This window comes from Lissotriton vulgaris, chromosome 10 (genome assembly GCF_964263255.1).
Source record: "Lissotriton vulgaris chromosome 10, aLisVul1.2, whole genome shotgun sequence".
Lineage (NCBI taxonomy): Eukaryota > Metazoa > Chordata > Amphibia > Caudata > Salamandridae > Lissotriton > Lissotriton vulgaris.
The window spans coordinates 650,679,670-650,698,692 of NC_141698.1; the positions used below are offsets into that span (position 1 = coordinate 650,679,670).

Genomic DNA, 19,023 nt, shown 5'->3' on the forward strand with positions numbered 1-19,023 from the left:
TATTAATATAATCGTTTTTCTAAGCCTGTGATTGGTATGCAATTTACTCATGACCTGACACTACTATATGGATTCGGACAGTAGTATTAATACAGGGTTTTACAAAGAAAATCAATATAGCCTCCTAGATCACAGAAAGGACCTTTGTACGCTTCTTGTGCTACTTGACTTGTACTTTAAAGAAAAACGACGAATTCTGAAATATTTCATCTGCATTTGTGTAGCTGCTATAGTTGCCTTTCTGTGTGTGGAAAAGGTGGTACAACTGCTTCATAATGGGCTGAAGTAATGACCGAACCAGTCAGTCCGCAATGGAACCTAGTGTAGCTCAACTTTTTCAGAGTACTATGAAGCCATTAGGTGGTCTAGAAGGCCCTTCAGGCAGAGGTAACCTTAATTTTAAGTTTTTTTCCTAATGGTTTTTTCTTTTTCTTTCACTGTTTTACACCAGGGTCCACCAGATTTTCCACCGCATGCTCCTCCTCATATTACTGGAAATCTAAACCAAGGACCAAGACTTCCTCCTCCAGATCATTGGAGAAGCCCTCCCCCTGTTCAAGAGAGGGATCAGTTTTTCATTGGAGGTAAGTCTTGGAGGTGTGATGGGTTTCGCAGAACATTTCACAGTATTTGAGGAGCAATGTAAACTATGTAGAAATAGTTCTATATTTTTTGACGTTTGCTATCTGCTAAAATATTTTAATCTGTTAACAGTAATTTCGTCCTCCACAAGTGACTGCTTTTAAATTGTTTTACAAAGATAGGACTTAGAATAGAGATGGTGACAGGAGTATGTTACTGGTTTTGGAAACGGGGAAAAAATAAATTGAGAGTAACATCAGCTGGGGTTCAAGGGCAGGGGATGGAGTCTGGTAGTGAGCTTAAACTTTTATTTTGTAAATGCTCTGCTCCAATTAAATTGACAATAGGGACACATATTACTAAAACCGGCTTACTCTAATGATGGCAAACCAGCAGCATTTTAAAATACCATAAAGATTCAAGTACCTGCTGTAGAGATCTTTGTGCACCAGGGATTTCCATGGTATAATAATGCTAAGGTACCTGTACTGGTTAATGCGCTTGCTGGAGAGCTCATTGCGTGGTATTTTCACATGTGACTCACCATGAAATATGATGCCGGGTTAATGGGCCTGCTGCAAAGCATAACTTGTAACACGCAGATCACTGATTTTTATTTTATGTAATTAGCACAGTGGGCTACTGTTTTTGTCACAGTGATAGTTGATACCTAAAGAACATAAATTACAATCCTTGTCGTAAAGCACTGGAAGTTACAGACCAGCATCAAGGAGCTGTATTCAAACTGCAAGGTAGAGTTGTAGAATGTTACTGTTTTTTCCAATGTTTCATTATTCAGAGGCTGCCAAAACTGTTTATTTGGCCAGTGATAAAAACTTCAGTACAGACCACCTTATCCGCTGCATTCTCTAGACCCTATACACATTTCCACTTCTGACTTTGTGTTTCTCTGGACTACTCACTATTCACATGTAATGCTTACAAGTATGGATATGTGACTATTACACCATGTAACATTCCCTGGCAGATCCAAATTTCTTATGTATTGACTTACATACTTGCATGACTCATTACCTCTGTATAACATCTGTATGATGTAAAGCCCTCTGTCGCCCTACATTGGATTGGGATGAGTCTCACAATTAAATACATATTTTGAAGTGCTAGTTATATGGTTATTAATGTAATTATTCATATAGACAGACATGAAGTTCTGGCATTTTTACATCTCTTCTCTACAGGGTGTGAGAAAATGGGTTCTATTGCAGTATTCCTCTACTTTTTACCTGGCTTTTGATGCAACTTGACTGTAGAGTACTGGGTCCCTGCTGTCCATGTTCCCAGTACCAGTGTTCTTTCCCTAGAAAACATGTCCACAATTGGTACTTCTGCCCCTCTGTAAGTCCGTAGTAAGTGGTACCCTAGGTACCTAGGGCCTGGAGGCTGAAGAGGGTCTGCTGGGAAGCCCTCACTAGGACCACACCACTGCCCTTGCAGCTGACTTAGGTGAAAAAATGACTATGTCGACATGGCACACTGCCTGTGTGCTATGCTAGCTAGCACTGCATAAGATATAGGTAAGTCAACCAACTAGCAGGTCTTACCTATGGCAGGGTGCACCATATCCCATGTGTGGGCATATCTTCATGAGCAGATATGCTCCCACAATATTTGGGTCTATTTCCTAATATTGTAAGTGCCAGGGAAGCCATAGAGAGTGAAAGGGCTGGTAACATGACAACTCAAGTTCCACAGCACCATGATGGTTTCACTGAACCCAGGGGTGTTAGGTACCAATCATCATCTTGTAATAAGTCCACACTGATGCCAGTGTGAGATTTATTTAAAAATGTACTCCGAGGGCACCTCAGAGGGGCCTCCTGAAAACCTATCAACCCTGGTGTGGTCTCTGACTGGCTTTAGGCAGCCTGCCACCACCAGACAGGTTTCTGGACCCCGGGTGGAGAGCCTCTGCTCTCTGGGACCTGAAACAATGCACATCCTGGGTGGAGGTGTCAAACCTCCTCGCCTAGGATGGGCCCCTACTTGAAGCAGAAGCTTCAAAGTCCTGCCGCCTTTGGATGCAACCCCCAGACTCTGCTGCAAGCAGCAGATGGCAGCACCCACTTTACACCCCCACTTTGGGGAGGGGGGGGGGGGGGGGGAGTTGGGGAACTGGGGGGAAAACATAGAAAGGCTAGGAGTAGGAGGTGTGCCCAACTCAACCCCTCTGGTGGAGGAGGCGAAGTTAAGCACACTTTCCAGTCCCTTCCATCTTGAAGTTGAGGTAGGTCTATGCCCCCTTGCCTGGAGGGTGGCATAATAGTGCGTGTTGTCACACCTTCTAAGGTGCCTATTGGCCCTGCCTACTACTCCTCTAAAAAAAATAAAAAATAAAAAAATATTAGTATTTAGGAGGCTCCCCAACCTGAGCAACTAGATCTGCGACGACCTAAGAAGAGAGAAGACTGAAGACAAGTACTGCCTTTGCCTCAGCCGTACCGGCCTGTCTCCAGCTTCTGCGACCAGTCTTGCAGTCAGCGACATATGAAAACCTTGGGAGGACTGCTGCCTTTGAATAAGACTCCAATCTCCCGTGGACAGCAGACCTGTCCAAGAAGAAACAAATTCCAAGGACCCCGGATCCCGGCGGATCCAAGGCTCCTGCCCACTTTGCACCTAATGCTCACAGCCCGAGTGGCTCACATGTGCAGTGAAGTCTTCCCAGCGATCCTGACCTTGTGTCCAGCGTTGGCTGACCTATCCTGATCTCCACAGCGGCGCCTACAGTGTGAATCTAGAGGCTCACACAACCGTGACTGGCTCCAGTAAGAAGACTCCGACGTCGAAAGGCACCCCTGCCCCCGAAGCCCTTGGGCCTTGGTGAGCTGAACCGATCTCTACTTACCCTGGCTCAACCTCCGGTGAAACGCTTGTAGCCTGTTTGCCAACTGAAGGATCTCCATAGAAAAGCATTGGGCCCCCTACTCTGATTTTGTACCCTTCACCCAGCCGCCCTTGTGCCGCTGGTGGTGTATGTTTGGTGCTTCTTTGTGGCCACCCGTGTGGTGCTAACCCCCAAAGCTTTCCCCTGCCAACGATCTACTTACCTGCAAGTGGTGTGGCTCCAGGCACCCCTTGTCTCCATTGAAAAGCATTGGGTCAAACTCCTAATTTGACTTCTGCAGCCCGTGTGCCGCTGGTGGTGCAGTTTTTGTATTCACCTGAACGTGGCCCCCTGCTGACTTTAGGTCCTTAAGATGAAATTGTAAGCGTGTCACTTATCTGTTTTACCACAATATTGTTTTCCCCACAGGATAACAAACATAGAACTGTGCTGAATGTTTCTACAAGTCGATTTCCAAAGTATTTTTATAAAAAAATGTACTTAACTTACTGCAAAGATCTCGGTCTTAAAATAAGATACAAGTAAAGAATAATATTCAAAAATTGGTCTGGATCTCCTTCTTGAGTCGTGCGCCCATTATTAATCACTATTGTGCAATAAATGCTTTACACTCCTCTGTGTTCGGCCTAAGGCTGCTTGCTCACACCACCACTAATAGAGCACTGTGGGTTTTACATTGAGCCCTGTACACTTTTGGGGAACCCCTGCACTCTGTGTACGAAATAACCACCTAGTGGCTATCACATACAGAGCCAGGTTCCTACACATGTGTTGAAATCGTCAAACTTGTGTCTCCAAATCAAAGTGTAGATCTTAAGCACTTGTGAAGTGAAAAGATGAGTGTCTTTGTTTTCTCTGTTGCATTGGTATCAATGTTTGAAACTTCAACAAGCTCTCAGCCAGTATGAAACTCAAAGGCGTATGGATACCACTTTAAGTGGGGCATTTTGTAATGGGCCCAGTTGGAATTAAAAATACAAAGCCTTCTTCCAGTGCTTAATTTGAGCTGGTGGTTTCCAGATCTCGGCACCGCCACTTAATTGGGTTCCATGCTCGGCACTGGCACTAAATTGTCAACACTGCACTTATGACAGTCTGCCACATGGTTGCGCTACTCATCTAATTTAGAGATGAACATTACAATGAGTGTTTATGAATACAATACACATTAAAAATTACTATTACCTGCCTCCTCAGCCATTCCTTTAGCTTTAGAGACCTGGAATAATCTAAACTGTCGGACTTGCAGGCGACAGAGATGGTTATTAGTAGTTTTGGCAGCGATGACGGGAGCAATGGGTGGTGCAATCTGCAGTGGCCTCCTGGTCATAGCCCTGGCACTTATTATTTTACAGATTAAGCACTGCCTTCTTCATTCCCTGCTGTTTAGAACTCAAAGCAGGCGCAGAGCTGGTGAGGCTCTGTGCTCTGGTGACAGCAAATTACATCGGGGCAAAGTCAGCATACTTCACTGAGGCTGGGCCAGATCTGGCTAAATAATAGCTGCTGGATCCCCCTTGTTTCCTTCACTGGTTGTTACAGGTAGTCATATTTCTTTCCCTTGCCTAACCGTACTCTCTCTCTCTCCACTTTCCCAATAACTTATGAACTATGTAACTTATGATGTCTTTGCTACATGTAAGTACAATTGCATAATTTCTAGCTGATTGTTCAGATTTTTGTATCCTCACTCTGCCTATCTTATCCCTAGTCCTATCAACCTGAAGCTTCTGTGTAAAAGAATGTGTCCAGCGAACATGTAGTAAAGAGCCCAGGCAATATGCTGTTATTCACTGGGTATTATCCCTTATTTCTCTACACCACTTTCATCCAATGCCCATTTTGGTGAGATCTGAAACATAACCTGGGCCACTGCTGAATAAGGTCATGTTGAAGGTCTCGCTCATGACACCCATTGTTTGGTCTGGAATACCGCCATTTCACTGTCCGAGTTTAGAAACTCCTTGTAAACTGAATGTTTGGGATTTGAAATATTGTTAAATATCCATTTAGTTAGCATTTGCCCCCAAATAATCACAGTAAATTAAATTTAAATACTGATGTTTCTGTAATTAAGATAGTCCACTTATGTAGCGTTCCAACTGTCTGCCAAATTGCCATTTTTCTATTTAAATTGGAGAACTCGCTTATCACTGTGTTCATTCGAGATTGTTCAGTATGTTCAGTACCTTGTTATATTCCTTTCGGAGTCTGCAGACTGAATGTTCTACACGTTTATTTTTTCTAGATCCACGTTTCCCAAATCATCATGTATTTGATCAGCGACATCCACCTCCTCCGCATCCACCACCTCTTCTGAACAGCAACCATTCTATGCCTGCACAAGGTCCACTTGCTTTTAGTCAGTCAGCACCAGGCTTTAATCCCTCAGGGCAGCAGTCTGGGTTTAATCTACAGAGTCAACAGCCAAGCTTTAATTCGCAGGGACAGCCTCCTGGTTATAATCTACAGGGTCAGCCGTCTAGCTATAGCCAGCATGGACAGCCTCCTAGGTTTAACCATCAGGGTCAACCACCGGTATTTAATCAGCAAGGACACCAGTCAGGATTTTCTCAGCCTGGTCAACAACCTGGGTTTAATCAACAGGGGCAGCAGCTTGGTTTTCCACAAGGCCAGCAGTCAGGATTTAATCAGATTCAGCCACCAGGGTTTAATCCTTTGGGTCAACCATGTGGGTTTAATCAGCAGGGGCAGCAGTCTGGGGGTAATCAACATGGGCAACAGTCTGGTTATAATCAACATGGTCCACAGTCTGAGTTTAATCAGCAAGGGCAGCAGTCTGGGTATAATCAACAAGGGCCACAGTCTGGGTTTCCTAGAGATCGAACTATACGACCGAGTATCCAATCTCCTGGTGGTTCACTGCATCACTACAACCAGCCAGCAGCAGGAAATACAAGACCTTTCATTGCTCCTAGGCCTCAGTTCCCTCCAAGTCCTGGACAGTTTATATCACATGCACAGTCTAACATGCAGGTAAGACTACTTTTGGTGCTGCTGATGTTCATTGTGGCTTTTATCTAAACCTTAAGCTGAAAGTGATCTTTTTTTCTATCATAATATTACAAATAGAGCCTCAGTATTGTATATTTTTGGCCTACAATCTCACCTAAAAGTACATTGATTAATATTTGTACTTGGACTCTGAGAAGATAATTAATTAGCATTGAGGATCTTTAACCTTGCAACTTGTAAAATAAGTAAATAATGGGTTATAATATGTGTGTAAGTATTTTTTCCTTCTAATTGTGTTGTATCCTTTTTGTTTTTTGTTTTTGTGCTTTACTTCAGCTTACACTATTAGAGATATATTTTTAAGGTACTCTGCTATATAGAATTGTAGACTTTGAGATTGATGGATGAAGAAAGGCATGGGCATGGGTTGTAACTTGTCAAATGGCACCAGCTATTTTCAGTGAGTCCTTCAGTTTAGAGTTCTTACTCTCACAGTTTCCTTGAAGGTATGAGACAATTGCTTGACCTAGTTGTGCATATAAAACACAGCATGTCTTCCTGAAAGAAGTCATTCATTTAATTAGATTTAGGTGACTAGCTCCTTCATGTTAAATAAAATATGTATAGGATTATTTATGCCACTAATGGGGCTGTAAAATCAAAGGTTTGTAGATTGATACAAAGTTATGAATGCAATATTTCTTTGGCGCTAACCTAGAGGTTTTCCAGAATGATCAGATACTAATAATTCATCCACGCTGATCTGTTATTTAACATAATTGTGTAGAAAAGAGATGCCATCATTTGCCTTGCAGAGGGGATGAGATGAAAAGGTAACCAGTTAAACTGTGAAATGGGCATAGGCTATCTATTGGATTGGACGTGGAAGAGCAGGGTGAAGAGTGGTACGTTCAGTGATGTGGTTGTAGAGAAGATGGATTATTTGGCAACTGGATTCTCATCATGTGTGTGTCCTTCTCAGAGAAGATATTGGAGGCAGATCTTGCAGTACATTTGCAGATGCCTTGGCAAGAGGTTCCCATCAATCCTCTTTGGTTCTGATAGGAAGAATTAAGAGTACAGGTAACTTTTTGCTAGCAAACAGTGAGTGTATGGTTTAAGTTAGATCCCCAGGATATTGTGGCATTGATTACCAAATCTGCAGACAAAAGAAAAATTGTGTAACACAGAATTGAGTTTTTGCTGGACTTTACTGTGCTCACATTTATTCCACTTCAGCCTATAAACTAAGGAAGCTATTCTGACGGAGTATTTCACTTTGACATAGGCATGTGTAAAATAATAAGTTATGATTTTGCATACATTCCTTTGTGAGACCAATATAAAAAATAGTTCTAGCCAAGCACAACAGTGCATGGCTCATGCCCACAACCACTCATGCCCACGGACACATACCCCTGCCAGAAGTGATTAATTGGCTGACCGGACTCCTGCTGTATGCTCCTCCGTCAGGAAGTGAATTGCAGCTTACAGTGGTATACAGGTGGATGGAGAGCAGGTTGCAAAGATACTGCTGTTCATATCTTCGGCAGGTGTTATTTTTTTCTTTCTAAGTGTTAAGACGGATTAGTGTTGATGTTTTTGTTTTGTGGCCCTGAGTGGGTTTCAATCTCTAAAGTATAGGAGTTTTACAGCGTGAATCCTTTTCTGGATTCACATATTGTGCGTTATTCCACCAACTAGTGGTTGAGTCCGGAATAGTCTGTTTTTTTTTTCTTCTTGTTTTGGACGTTGTCAATCACAATTTGGTGTCAGGTACTCAAATCAGAACTCATACAGTTAAATTCAGAAATCATGAACCTTCTTCAAAAACAAGCAATAGAATTGGGACCAAAACAAGACCTTTTCAAAGGAAACTACTCACCGTATTTCCTGGTCCCCCAACAGGACTTATGACCAAGACCAATCCTGGACCTAAGGTTCATAAACAAGTTCATTTTAACAAAACACTTCAAAATAACTACTCTCTAAGAGATAATCCCACAATTCAAAAAGGAGATTACATGGTAACAAGAGACCTCAGACTCCTATTTACACATCCCCATGAACAAAAACCACCGAAAATATCTCTGGTTCCTACACAAAGGAACACCCCATCAGTTCAAGGTACTCCCTGACGGAATAACATCAGCACCATGTGTCTTCACCAAGTGCCTAGCCGCAGGCGGCACACCAGCGAAACAATGGAATGCACGCCTACCCCTACCTGGATGACTGATTTATAAAGGCAAACGCAAAACAAAAATGTCTCAGCCACATTCAAGCAGCAATCCACACGCTACAAAGACTAAGCTTCTCAATAAATCTAATGGAATCCTCCTCAAAGCCAGAAAGAGAAAAGACGTTCCTGCGTGCAAGACTAGACTCAAAGAACGCACATGCTTAGCCTACGCAAAAAAAGGATAAAAGCTAACAAACAAGAAACCTCCCTTTACAGGAAGGGTCAATCTCTGACAATGAGGAGTCATGAAACTTATGGGCATGATGGCGTCCTGCATCTCACTCATCCCTCATGCCCGCCTACATATGCACCCCTTCCTGGAATGGCTTACCAACAACTGGTCACAAGCCACAGGGAGTTAGGAGGATCTAGTGGTTGTTACTCACAGGCTAAAAGCAGAGATACAAAGGTGGGCAGCCAGCAAGATAACACAGGGCAGACCTTTCAAGAACACAACTCCTTCTGTGACATTCATTGCAGACGCATTCCTCAAACAACTGAAAGTAGGAGGGCAATGGAACAACCAAGATTTCATAAAATACATCAACTACTCGGAAATGAAAATAGTATTCCTAGCAAGGAAAGTGTTCTAGAAACACATTAACAAGCATTTACAATGCAATGGTTTTGCCTTTGTTAAAGTTAGAGCTATTGGCATTGCTCTTGACATTATTTTTATTTGTTTTTTTAACATAAATAAATGGCAATGGCATTGTCATTTACAATAGCAGGGCACAGGGAAGGGGGGCGAGGAGAGACTAAGGAGAGCTGCGGGCTCAGGGAAGGGGGGGGCGAGGAGAGACGAAGGAGAGCTGCGGGCTCAGGGAAGGGGGCGAGGAGAGACGAAGGAGAGCTGCGGGCTGTTGTAATGCTTGCATGGATGAGTTGGTGGATGCATGGATGGGTGCATGCATGGATGGGTGTATGGATAGATGCATGGATGGGTGGATGGATAGATGCAGCTTGACTTGTCGACCGGTTCATCTATCTAACACTAATATGACTATACTGGATCCCTGGTAAAGGCAGTCATATTCTAGCCTCTACGTCGAGGACTAACGTCACTGTGGGTAGGCCCAATATACTGCACTACATCCCTGGATACATACTTCCTTTACTATTTACACTCAACGATTCTCTCATCAGGAGTCAGAAGTTTCACAATCCTCGAGCCATGGATAAAGATAGCACTACCTAGGGCCATTAGCAATTAAACCAACTACCTTGAATTCTGAGAAATAATCATTTGTCGGAAATGTGTTGCCTTATAACGGAAGTGGCGGGGGGGGGGGGTTCAATCATTTGGCAATTACAAAACACAAATTCATTTATTGATCTCTGGGGCAACGCAGCACAGGAGAAAGGCGGCAAGACCGGCAAATAATAAAATTTAAATGGTGTTTTGGAACAACAGCAGGAAAGTGTGTCATTAATCCGAGAAGTCTGTTCCAGAGCTAAAGTTTTTAAACAGAGGAATAACACGGAAGTTAAATGAATTCTGAGCTAAGCGGGCGAACAACAACGGTGGCAGTCATAAATGCCTCTGGTAATGCAACAAAAAAATTTGTATTTATATAAAAGTTGGGTTGCTCGTTAGCTTTTCTGTGGGTCAGCCAGACATAAATTTGCGCCTGATTCATTTAATCGTTCAGTCTCTGTGGGTGGGGTCTATTAGCAGATAAGCAATTAGTATTCCAGGTGCATTCTACCCCTTCTGGTGCAATTAAATCTGCTTTTCACATGGCACGATAAATGACGTAGTGCATGCAGAAATCAACTCGAAAGACCGCTTCTGAAACTATTTTGAAAACCTAACGGACCTCAAAACTTTGATCTTAAATCTCAGCTGCCTTCAAACTGAATGCATGCAACAATACAAAGTCCCACTTGGTCAAAATGAGTAGTCGCTGAAAAGAGGCACAATGTTGCTGAAAATGAATGTACCTTTTGATAATAGGGGATAGAGCATCCATCTAAACAGTAGGGGCTATACGAAATAATGAGTGAATGTTGAACCTATTATTTCCAATGCTTTGTAGATATTTGTGTATGTTGACTGTATTTGTTTGTAAATAGTGTAATATATATATATATATATATATATATATATATATATATATATAGTGAAGTTAAAAATTAATATACAAAATATTTGAAAATAAAATATAATTTAAAAAAAGGAAGACATATACGGTGAATATAATTGATTTATTGAGGTAATGGCTGGTAACTGACATATTAGAATTGTAGAGATTTATTCTAGAATAAGAAATAGGGTCTGATAGTTAACTTATAAACCTGTTTGGGCATTTTTGCATTGAATTGGTCCCACAGCATCATATTTTTGCTTGTGAAAATGAATGTACCTAGCAACAGTCACTCTCACGTGAAAAAATACCTTCACTAGCGTTACCTGATCTGTGCTAACAAGTACTTGGTGAATCAGTCAACCGCTACAGCGCTTATAACGACCCCTAAAATCAGGAACCACACTTTGCACAAATAAAGCAAATGTCTCCCCTTCTATAAGACTTGTTTCACTTTTAAAAGAGTGACATGTCTCAAGTAAAATAACATGCCCTTATAATTGGACCAACTCGAGATATCAATAAGGTACCTGACAAACACAAAAAAGGTAGCTGCCATCCTGTCATGTTAATACGTACAATAGCTACTCTGATTGAATGGGAAATAACCCCAACCGGTGGCAGTAAATAAGAGGCCACTAATAGCAACAACACTTTCCACGCCCATCCGCCCCTTCTGAAACAGTTACAGAAATGGCAGTGCATTGCCAGTGGGGCTCCCTCAACTCCCTCAGAGGTATCCGGTATCCTCCACTCCTTGCTGCCGTCATCACTACAGTGATACTCCGTCTGCCCCTTACACCACCGGCAGCCTCCACCTTCAATGTTCTGCACAATACTCCACGAAGGGTCTAGCTTCCCTCGATCACTTTATTTGTGGGCTGTTAGACGTCATTCATAACTGCAGCGGTTGCATCCCAAACCCCACTAGACGTGTGACTGTCCCTGTAGCCTCATTCACTCAATGCCTCTCCTACCACCGTAACTGGCTACACCTCATTCATTTACACCATGGACCCTCCACCTCCCATGACGACGAGGAGGCTCTCTGCAGTATTCAGTCACCCCCTCCGTTAATACCCCCACCCCCCCATCCCCTCACCATGATTGCGGCTCGTTCTCTCCTCCGGACTCTACCTCCTCCTGTCACTTCCTCTCCTCCCAAGGAGTTGAACATCCAGGTCGGCGGGCAGCACGCGACCTGACGGCTAGGAAGGCGGGGTCGTGGTGGAGTGGAGTGGTTAATAAACAATGGGGCGTGGTCTTCTAATGGATAACCAGGAAGAGTAGCTGTGTAGACAGAGGGAAAAGACTACGAAAGAGGGTGTCATCTTAAAGTGGGACCGCTTATTGTGAAAGTGTGGGAGTTAGAGGGAGGAGTCGTGGGGCGCAATGAGGCTAGCAGATTGCGCGTCACCTGACTTATCATGTCACAGTGATCACAGAGAAATAGCGCCAGTCCTAGGAGTAGGAGCAAATCTGAACTTGCTCAAATTTTTCACTCGAGCCTCTCTGGGCTCGCAAAAGGAATATGGGCTGCAGCCTCTCGGGGCTCTGAAGGACAAGGAACCGGCACTGCGGAGCCTCTCGGGCCTTAAATGAAGCAAATGCCCCCAGAGCCTCTCGGGCTCTCAATCGACAAAAGTGCGGCTTTCTGGGGCAGTTGGGCCCCTCACGGGAGACCCGTGAACACGTGTGCGCCTTTGTTTGGAGTCCCCCCTCTGGGGGACTCGAGATGCCTGTAGTGCCCCTTGAAGCCCTCGTGGCTTCACAATGGCAATGAGCGCGAGCTCGCGCTACGGGGGGGGGGGGGCGGACACCGACAATGTGTCCCGGCTCCCCTCCCTCTCCTTCTGCCCCACTCACCGGGTGTCTCGCGGCGGCTCTGCTCCTTCTCCCGGGGCTCTCGCTTCGCTCGGGAGCCTCGGCAGGCTGCTTCCTGCTTCTTCGGTCCTCCCAGCAGCCAATCACCGCGCAGGTCACCCGGCGAGCCTCCCGCTGCCTAAACCAATGGCAGCGCGGCTCCCGGGTGACGTCAGCGGTTGCTCCTTCGGCGTCTCCTCTGACCTGGGGCTGAGGCGGTGATGCGGGACTGAAGAGGGGTGGGCTCCCTCAATTAAATTAAATATCCAAACGGAGTCTGCACACGCAACCACGGGCAAATAAAGGCGGCAAATGAGTGGGGTGGCACCCGCGCTGCTCGGTCACCACACGGGATGAAGGTACACCAAGCGCTAGCAGCGCTAGCAGCGCTAGCAGCGAGGAGAAAGCGCCCTCAAGCGCTCAACGGAGAGTGAAACCACGCCACGGAGAGTGAAACCACGCCCAGGGAAAAAAATGTGGGAACGCCCCCGAATCTGGTCCGGCCTTGACGGACCGATCCGGCTCCCAATGGCTAGCCTCCATTTATGGAGCTAGCCAATGGGAGCCGGGGGCGGGTCTTCCATCCCAAGTAAGACTCATAGGGTTTTTTAGCGCATGCGCACTACGTGCGCATTTGCAGGACAAACCCAAAAAAGGACTGCCTTGATTGAAACAGACCATACCACCACTTTGTTCTACCTCAACAAACACGGAGGTGCAAAATCATTTCCGCAAGCAAGCTAGCACAGCAGATCTGCCAATGGGCAGTCTCTCAAGGAATCAATCTGCAAACAATACATCTCCCTGGAGTATATAACACAACTGCAGATCTACTAAGCAGGCAAAACAACTGCTCCCATGAGTGGGAATTGAAGCACAAGACATTACAATACCTTTTCAAACTCTTGGGAACCCCAGTGATGGACCTGTTTGTGACAGTAAGGAACGAGAAATGCCAGTTCTTTGCCTTGAGATTTCCTGACCACTTGTCAAAAGGGAATGCACTGTCAATAAATTGGTCAGGGACATTTGCATATGCTTTTCCACCAATACCTCTAATCCTCAGAGCATTGGAAAAAGTAAGACAAACGGGGACAAACCGAATTCTCATTGCCCCACAATGGCCCAGACAGACATGGCATTCAAGTTTGCTAGAATAGTCCAAGGGACAACTCAAAATCGGAGCAGAGAAAGACCTGTTAACAATGCAACAGCGCCAAATTTTTCATCTGGAACCAACAACGCTACACCTAGCGGCTTGGCACCTGAATACATAGCGTTTGGTCACTTCAACCTGCCTCAACGAACATTGGAAATTTTAAAGGAAGCAAGAAAATAAAGTACAAGAAAATGCTATGCTGCAAATGGAAGCAATACACCACTTGGTGCACAACTATCAATCAAAGTAACTCAATCAAGGCACAAGAAACAGTGATCATATATCTAACTCATCTCCTAGACAGTCACATCAACTACTCGAGCATAAAGGTACACCTGACTGCCATTGTAGCTTACACCAGGGGGAAATTATGCAAAAGCTTCTTCACAAGACCTGTCATAAAAAGATTCCTAGAGGGGTCAAAAAAGAATTGCTCCAGTTCCCATGTGTAGTCTAAATACAGTGCTCACACAACTTATGGCAAAACCATTTGACCCCATGCATAAGGCAGAACTGAAGCACATCAGTATAAAAAACGCATTTCTCACTGCCATTACATCCATACTACGAGTGAGTTACAAGCGTTATCCATACAAGAACCATACATGCAAACCCACAAGGACAAGGTTATTTTAAAACAAATCCACAATTCCTACCAAAAGTGGTATCCAAATATCACTTAAATCAAAGTATTCTCCATCTGGTTTTCTTCAAAAACCCAAAAACTAAATGGGAAAAAAGCCACCATACCCTGGATGTAAGGAGTGCACTACTGTATTACTTAGAGACAGAACAAATTTGCACAACCAAACAGTTGTTTGTTGCCTATGCACATACTAACACAGGGGCGCCTGTCACAAAGGCAACAATCTCACAATGGTGTACTATCGCTAACAAGGAATTAATGGTACAACCGGCAGCTCACTCTACTAGGAAAAAGGGAGCGACTGGCATTTATGGTCAATGTGCTCATATACACTATATGTGCAGCAGCTACATGGGCATCACCACACATATTCACCAAACACTACTGTGTGGACATACAAATAAATAAGGAAACACAAATAGGACAAAAAGTACTTCAACACCTGTTCAAAAGGTCTTACTCTTACCACAGCCTTCCCAAGATGGGAGAAAATGTTACGTAATTTGATGCACAGCATGTGAATAGAGAAAAGGATTCACGCTGCAAAACGAAATGGTTACTTAACAGCAGGAGTAGTTTTGCAGCTTGAAGAATTTTCTGGATTCACATGCGACCCACCCGGCCTCCTGTATTAGGAATACAAAGAGGTGGGGAAGCAAGTTATAATAATTATCTAAAGGACCACCTAAAGGACTAGACTAAAAACACAATGAAAAAAAAAGAATTTGAAGATGGCTACCACGCACAACGACCTCCAGGGTGCCGTCTGACGTCACACAGGGGACATACCTGGCACCAAATAGTGGTCGCCAACACCCAAAACGAGAAAAAAAACACTATTCCTGGCCCAACCACTAGATGGCGGAATAATGCACAGTTTGTTAATCCAGATAATTCTTCAAGCTGCAAAATTATTCCTACTGGTAAGTAACCATTATGTTTTTCTTCTTTCCAGGCTTCATGCAAAGTAATCATTATGGTATTTTGTGCGGATGCACTATTGCCTAGGCATTCCTAGGTGTACTTATGATATTTTAGTAACCGTTACAGTGGATTTTCTGTTGCACATTGAAACATTGTGCTCAGAGCTTTTCACCTTGTACATACGCCCTAATAGGATGTTTCTCTCGTTCAGCTCCCTTCTTCCATGGTTCCATGGAGTATTCCTTCTTCTTAAGGCGTTAATCAGTGCTCCTTACACTCTGGGAAAATGGATTTCTGTTGCAGTACTCCCCTATCCCCTACTCACATACCTTTGATGCAACTTTGACTGCAGAGTACTGGTCCCTGCAGTCCAGGTTCCCAGTGCCAGTGTTCTTTCCCTAAAACTGTATCCCGATTGGCACTTTAGAATCTCCTGTAAGTCCCTAGGTGATGGTACCCTGGTAGTTAGGGCATTGGGACTGAAGTGGGTCCCCTAGGTACCCCTCACCAAGGCCATGCGAACTACCATTGCAGCCTGTCTCCTTGGGAATGACCACACAAAGGTTGGTCTGAGTCACAATCCGGTACTGGTCCTCCCCGAAGAAAGTTAGTTCATATAAGCCCCAAAAGAAGAAGCTAAAATAGTAGTAGTGTAGGAAAGGTGGTCAACTGTTGGCCACAGTTCCAGTGAGCCAAGGAGATTCTAAACCAGTAGGGTAAAACACCAAAGTTGACCCTGGTGAAGCCCTACTTGACCTACAAAAAGATCTGACTAATCAGACAACTGTTCGGCCTGAGTTGGTGGCATCTCAGCTAACAGAACAGAGAGTGGAAGTAGGGTGCTCACTACCAGATGAGGTGACAGTAAGTGCAGACTTTGTGCATTAAAGTGTAGTGCAGATAAAGTGCAATCAATGTTTATTTTAAATACTTGGTAACATGAGAGAGATTTTAGATTGAATTGTGTGCCACTGGCCTACACATTACTGGTTGGTTTGAAGCACTTCAAGAAATTCAGTTTGGAGATCTGTGACTGTTGGTGAAGAATGTATCCTTTGCTGGTTAGTGTTAATAGTTTGTTTATTATTTCAGATTGTTGTGCATATGTTATTTTGTGAACCAGGGATTGTTGTCGGAAGTCAACTAAGACTGGTGATCCTGCTTGCTCTCCTTAGATGAAGTACATTTGAGCACCCTAATAGATCTTCACACATAACCTTGTGCATTGATCTATTTGCATCAGGAGGATAGCTATTTGCATCAGGAGGATTCGATCAGCACAAATTGTAGGCCATTAGTGCAGATGAATTGTAGCATGGTGTGATTGAATGCCATGCACATTGACAAAATGCTTAGAGTCTGATCATTGAGTGCTGCAGAGAGAGCAAGAAGACCTAAAAGTAGGGGTCAGTGCTGTCTCTCACGTGGAGGGAATTGGCTGTATTTGGATTGGTCTCAGTTTTACATCATTTTCTGTAGCTACGTTTGGTTTCCTCAAAGCAGGATTTTTTCATTGAGTCACTCCTGTGGCTGGTTGAAGACAATTTTTCTATATTTGTGTCATGTTTGATAGCGAACGTGTTTGGGATCGAGGTTAGATTTTTCAGTAGTGTTTGGGTATAGGCCTTTTTGAGGACTGGTGAGTGATTTCTTGTACAAGAGAGATGCTGACTGAGAAGGGGCAAGAATGTTCTTGCTAGATTTCCTAGGGAGATGAGGATCTTGGCACGGTCCAAGAGATGAGTATTTTCGAGTATGAGGTAGGATTGAAGGAGTGCATTTCAGAGGATCATTGAAAAGGAATGGCAGTGATGTTTGATATTTGCTGTTTTTGATGTTTTTATAAATGATTCTATTGGTTACCAAAAAACTGATTGATGGAGTTTCACCTGTCACTTGAGTGTTGTGTTAGGTAATCTTGGATTGGTTTTGAGCAATTTTTGATACTGGTTGCTTAAAAATGTAATTAAAAAGCTGTCCCCTTAATAATAACACTTAACTAATTCCCTTTCCTAAATATTATTGACCTGCAATGATGAAATAGTAAAGTTGAGTAGTGAAATTTGAGGATGAAACAAATTGAAGTAAATTGTTTCTTTTTTTATTTAAGGGCCTCTTGCATCATCCACCACCTCCCACACCGCCGCATCATCTTCATCCAGGCCCCCCACAGCCACTGTTGCCCATTTCATTATCTCCATTCAGACCTCACTTACAGGCTGCACAACAACAGCAAAACAGTAATCGAATGCAGTTCCCACAGCGCCAAGGTCATATAAAACCAAGACATGTAAGTATTGTGGGTTCAATATTTTCCTGAAGGAGCTGTCGGGTCTCATTTATGGTTTAGTGTGTTGTACTTCAGTTTTCTCTGTAGTGTTATATTCAAATAGTTTTTACTTCTTATTTTTGTATGTGTGTGAGAGGCTGGCCTGGTATATGATGTCCACTAATGTAAGTGGGCACCCTGCACCAGTCCATACAACCCTTATGGTGATTTAAGAGGCCTTAGAAAGTTCTCTGAGTGGTAGCTGTGGAGAGCAGCCTTCAGGCTTAGTCCATAAGGAGTGTAAAACAGCTTGTTTTTACCAGAATGCAATCTTATATTTATAGATTAAATGAAAAAGAACCACACAAGGTATTTATAAAAATATGTATTTATTATATAATACTCTCTAAGACTTTTAGATATCTCATATCCTGAGATACACAAAGTGCACACAATACTTTGCATAGAAATCAAGTAAATAGCACAGAATACACAGTGACACCAGGGGTTACCAAACCAAACACTAAAAGTGGTATAAGAACCACGACTCGTTTCAAGACAAGGTCCAGAGGACTTAGAAGCGCTGGGGACTCAAGGAACCACCCATTGTGAGAGACTAGGAGCCCCACGGAGATCGTGTGTAGTGTGAGAACATGACCACGTTCTCCGTACAAATCAACGTGTAAGTTGCAGTTGCAATTTTAAAGATTAAGGACCCTTCCCAGTGGACCCTGAAGAATACTCATGGAAGACAAAATGTTAGAAAGCCACCCCATCTGTGGATACCCTAGTACCCATGTTAGCTACACCAGGGAAGCCGGGTGTATAGGTGTGAAGTGGTGTCAAAAACCGCCGTTGAACCCAATGAAGGACTTCAGGAAAGTGCTACTGGAGAAGGAGAAAGAATATTTTGGAATCCGAAGGTGGATTCAGGAAGAAAAGTATCTGCAAGCAGAGGCGACAGTCTGTTACTCAGGAGTGACCCAGAGACCTGAAAAAGACGAATGCCCACCAATGTCTGGTCTTGCAGGAGAGTTGACAGTGACCATGACTCTGCAGCTGTGAGGACCAGAAGACACTCTAGAAGACCAGGTTCTCTGCACAAGCTGCCCAACATCGGATGTCAAGTGCTGAGGGGTCAGTGGCCATTGGAAGCACCAACAAGCTTTGGTAACTGCAACCAACGTGGAAGTCGAAGAAGGTGCAATGTCTGCACCAGCAAGGTCCAGGCGACTCGCCACAAGGAGGGGAGTCAGGGCAGGCCCGAGCAATCGGGGAAGCCCAAAGGAAACAAAGGTGACAATCAACAGGACCCACAGGCCGGAGGCACTGGAGTTGCAAGAGGACCTCGAGCAGCTCACCAAAAGATGCAGACCACAGTGCAAGAAATGCAGTGTGGATAAAAA

At 43.9% G+C, this 19,023-nt stretch overlaps 1 protein-coding gene across 1 annotated transcript in view; it reads left to right on the forward strand.

The window, feature by feature from the left end:
* Nucleotides 1-19,023, forward strand: part of RBM33 (RNA binding motif protein 33) — a 551,296-nt gene that overhangs the window by 201,290 nt on the left and 330,983 nt on the right. The window contains exons 6-8 of the mRNA XM_086939808.1: nt 452-584; nt 5,700-6,448; nt 17,459-17,638. Of these exons, the coding sequence (XP_086795934.1) occupies nt 452-584; nt 5,700-6,448; nt 17,459-17,638 (1,062 nt within the window). The remainder of the gene's footprint in view (nt 1-451; nt 585-5,699; nt 6,449-17,458; nt 17,639-19,023) is intronic.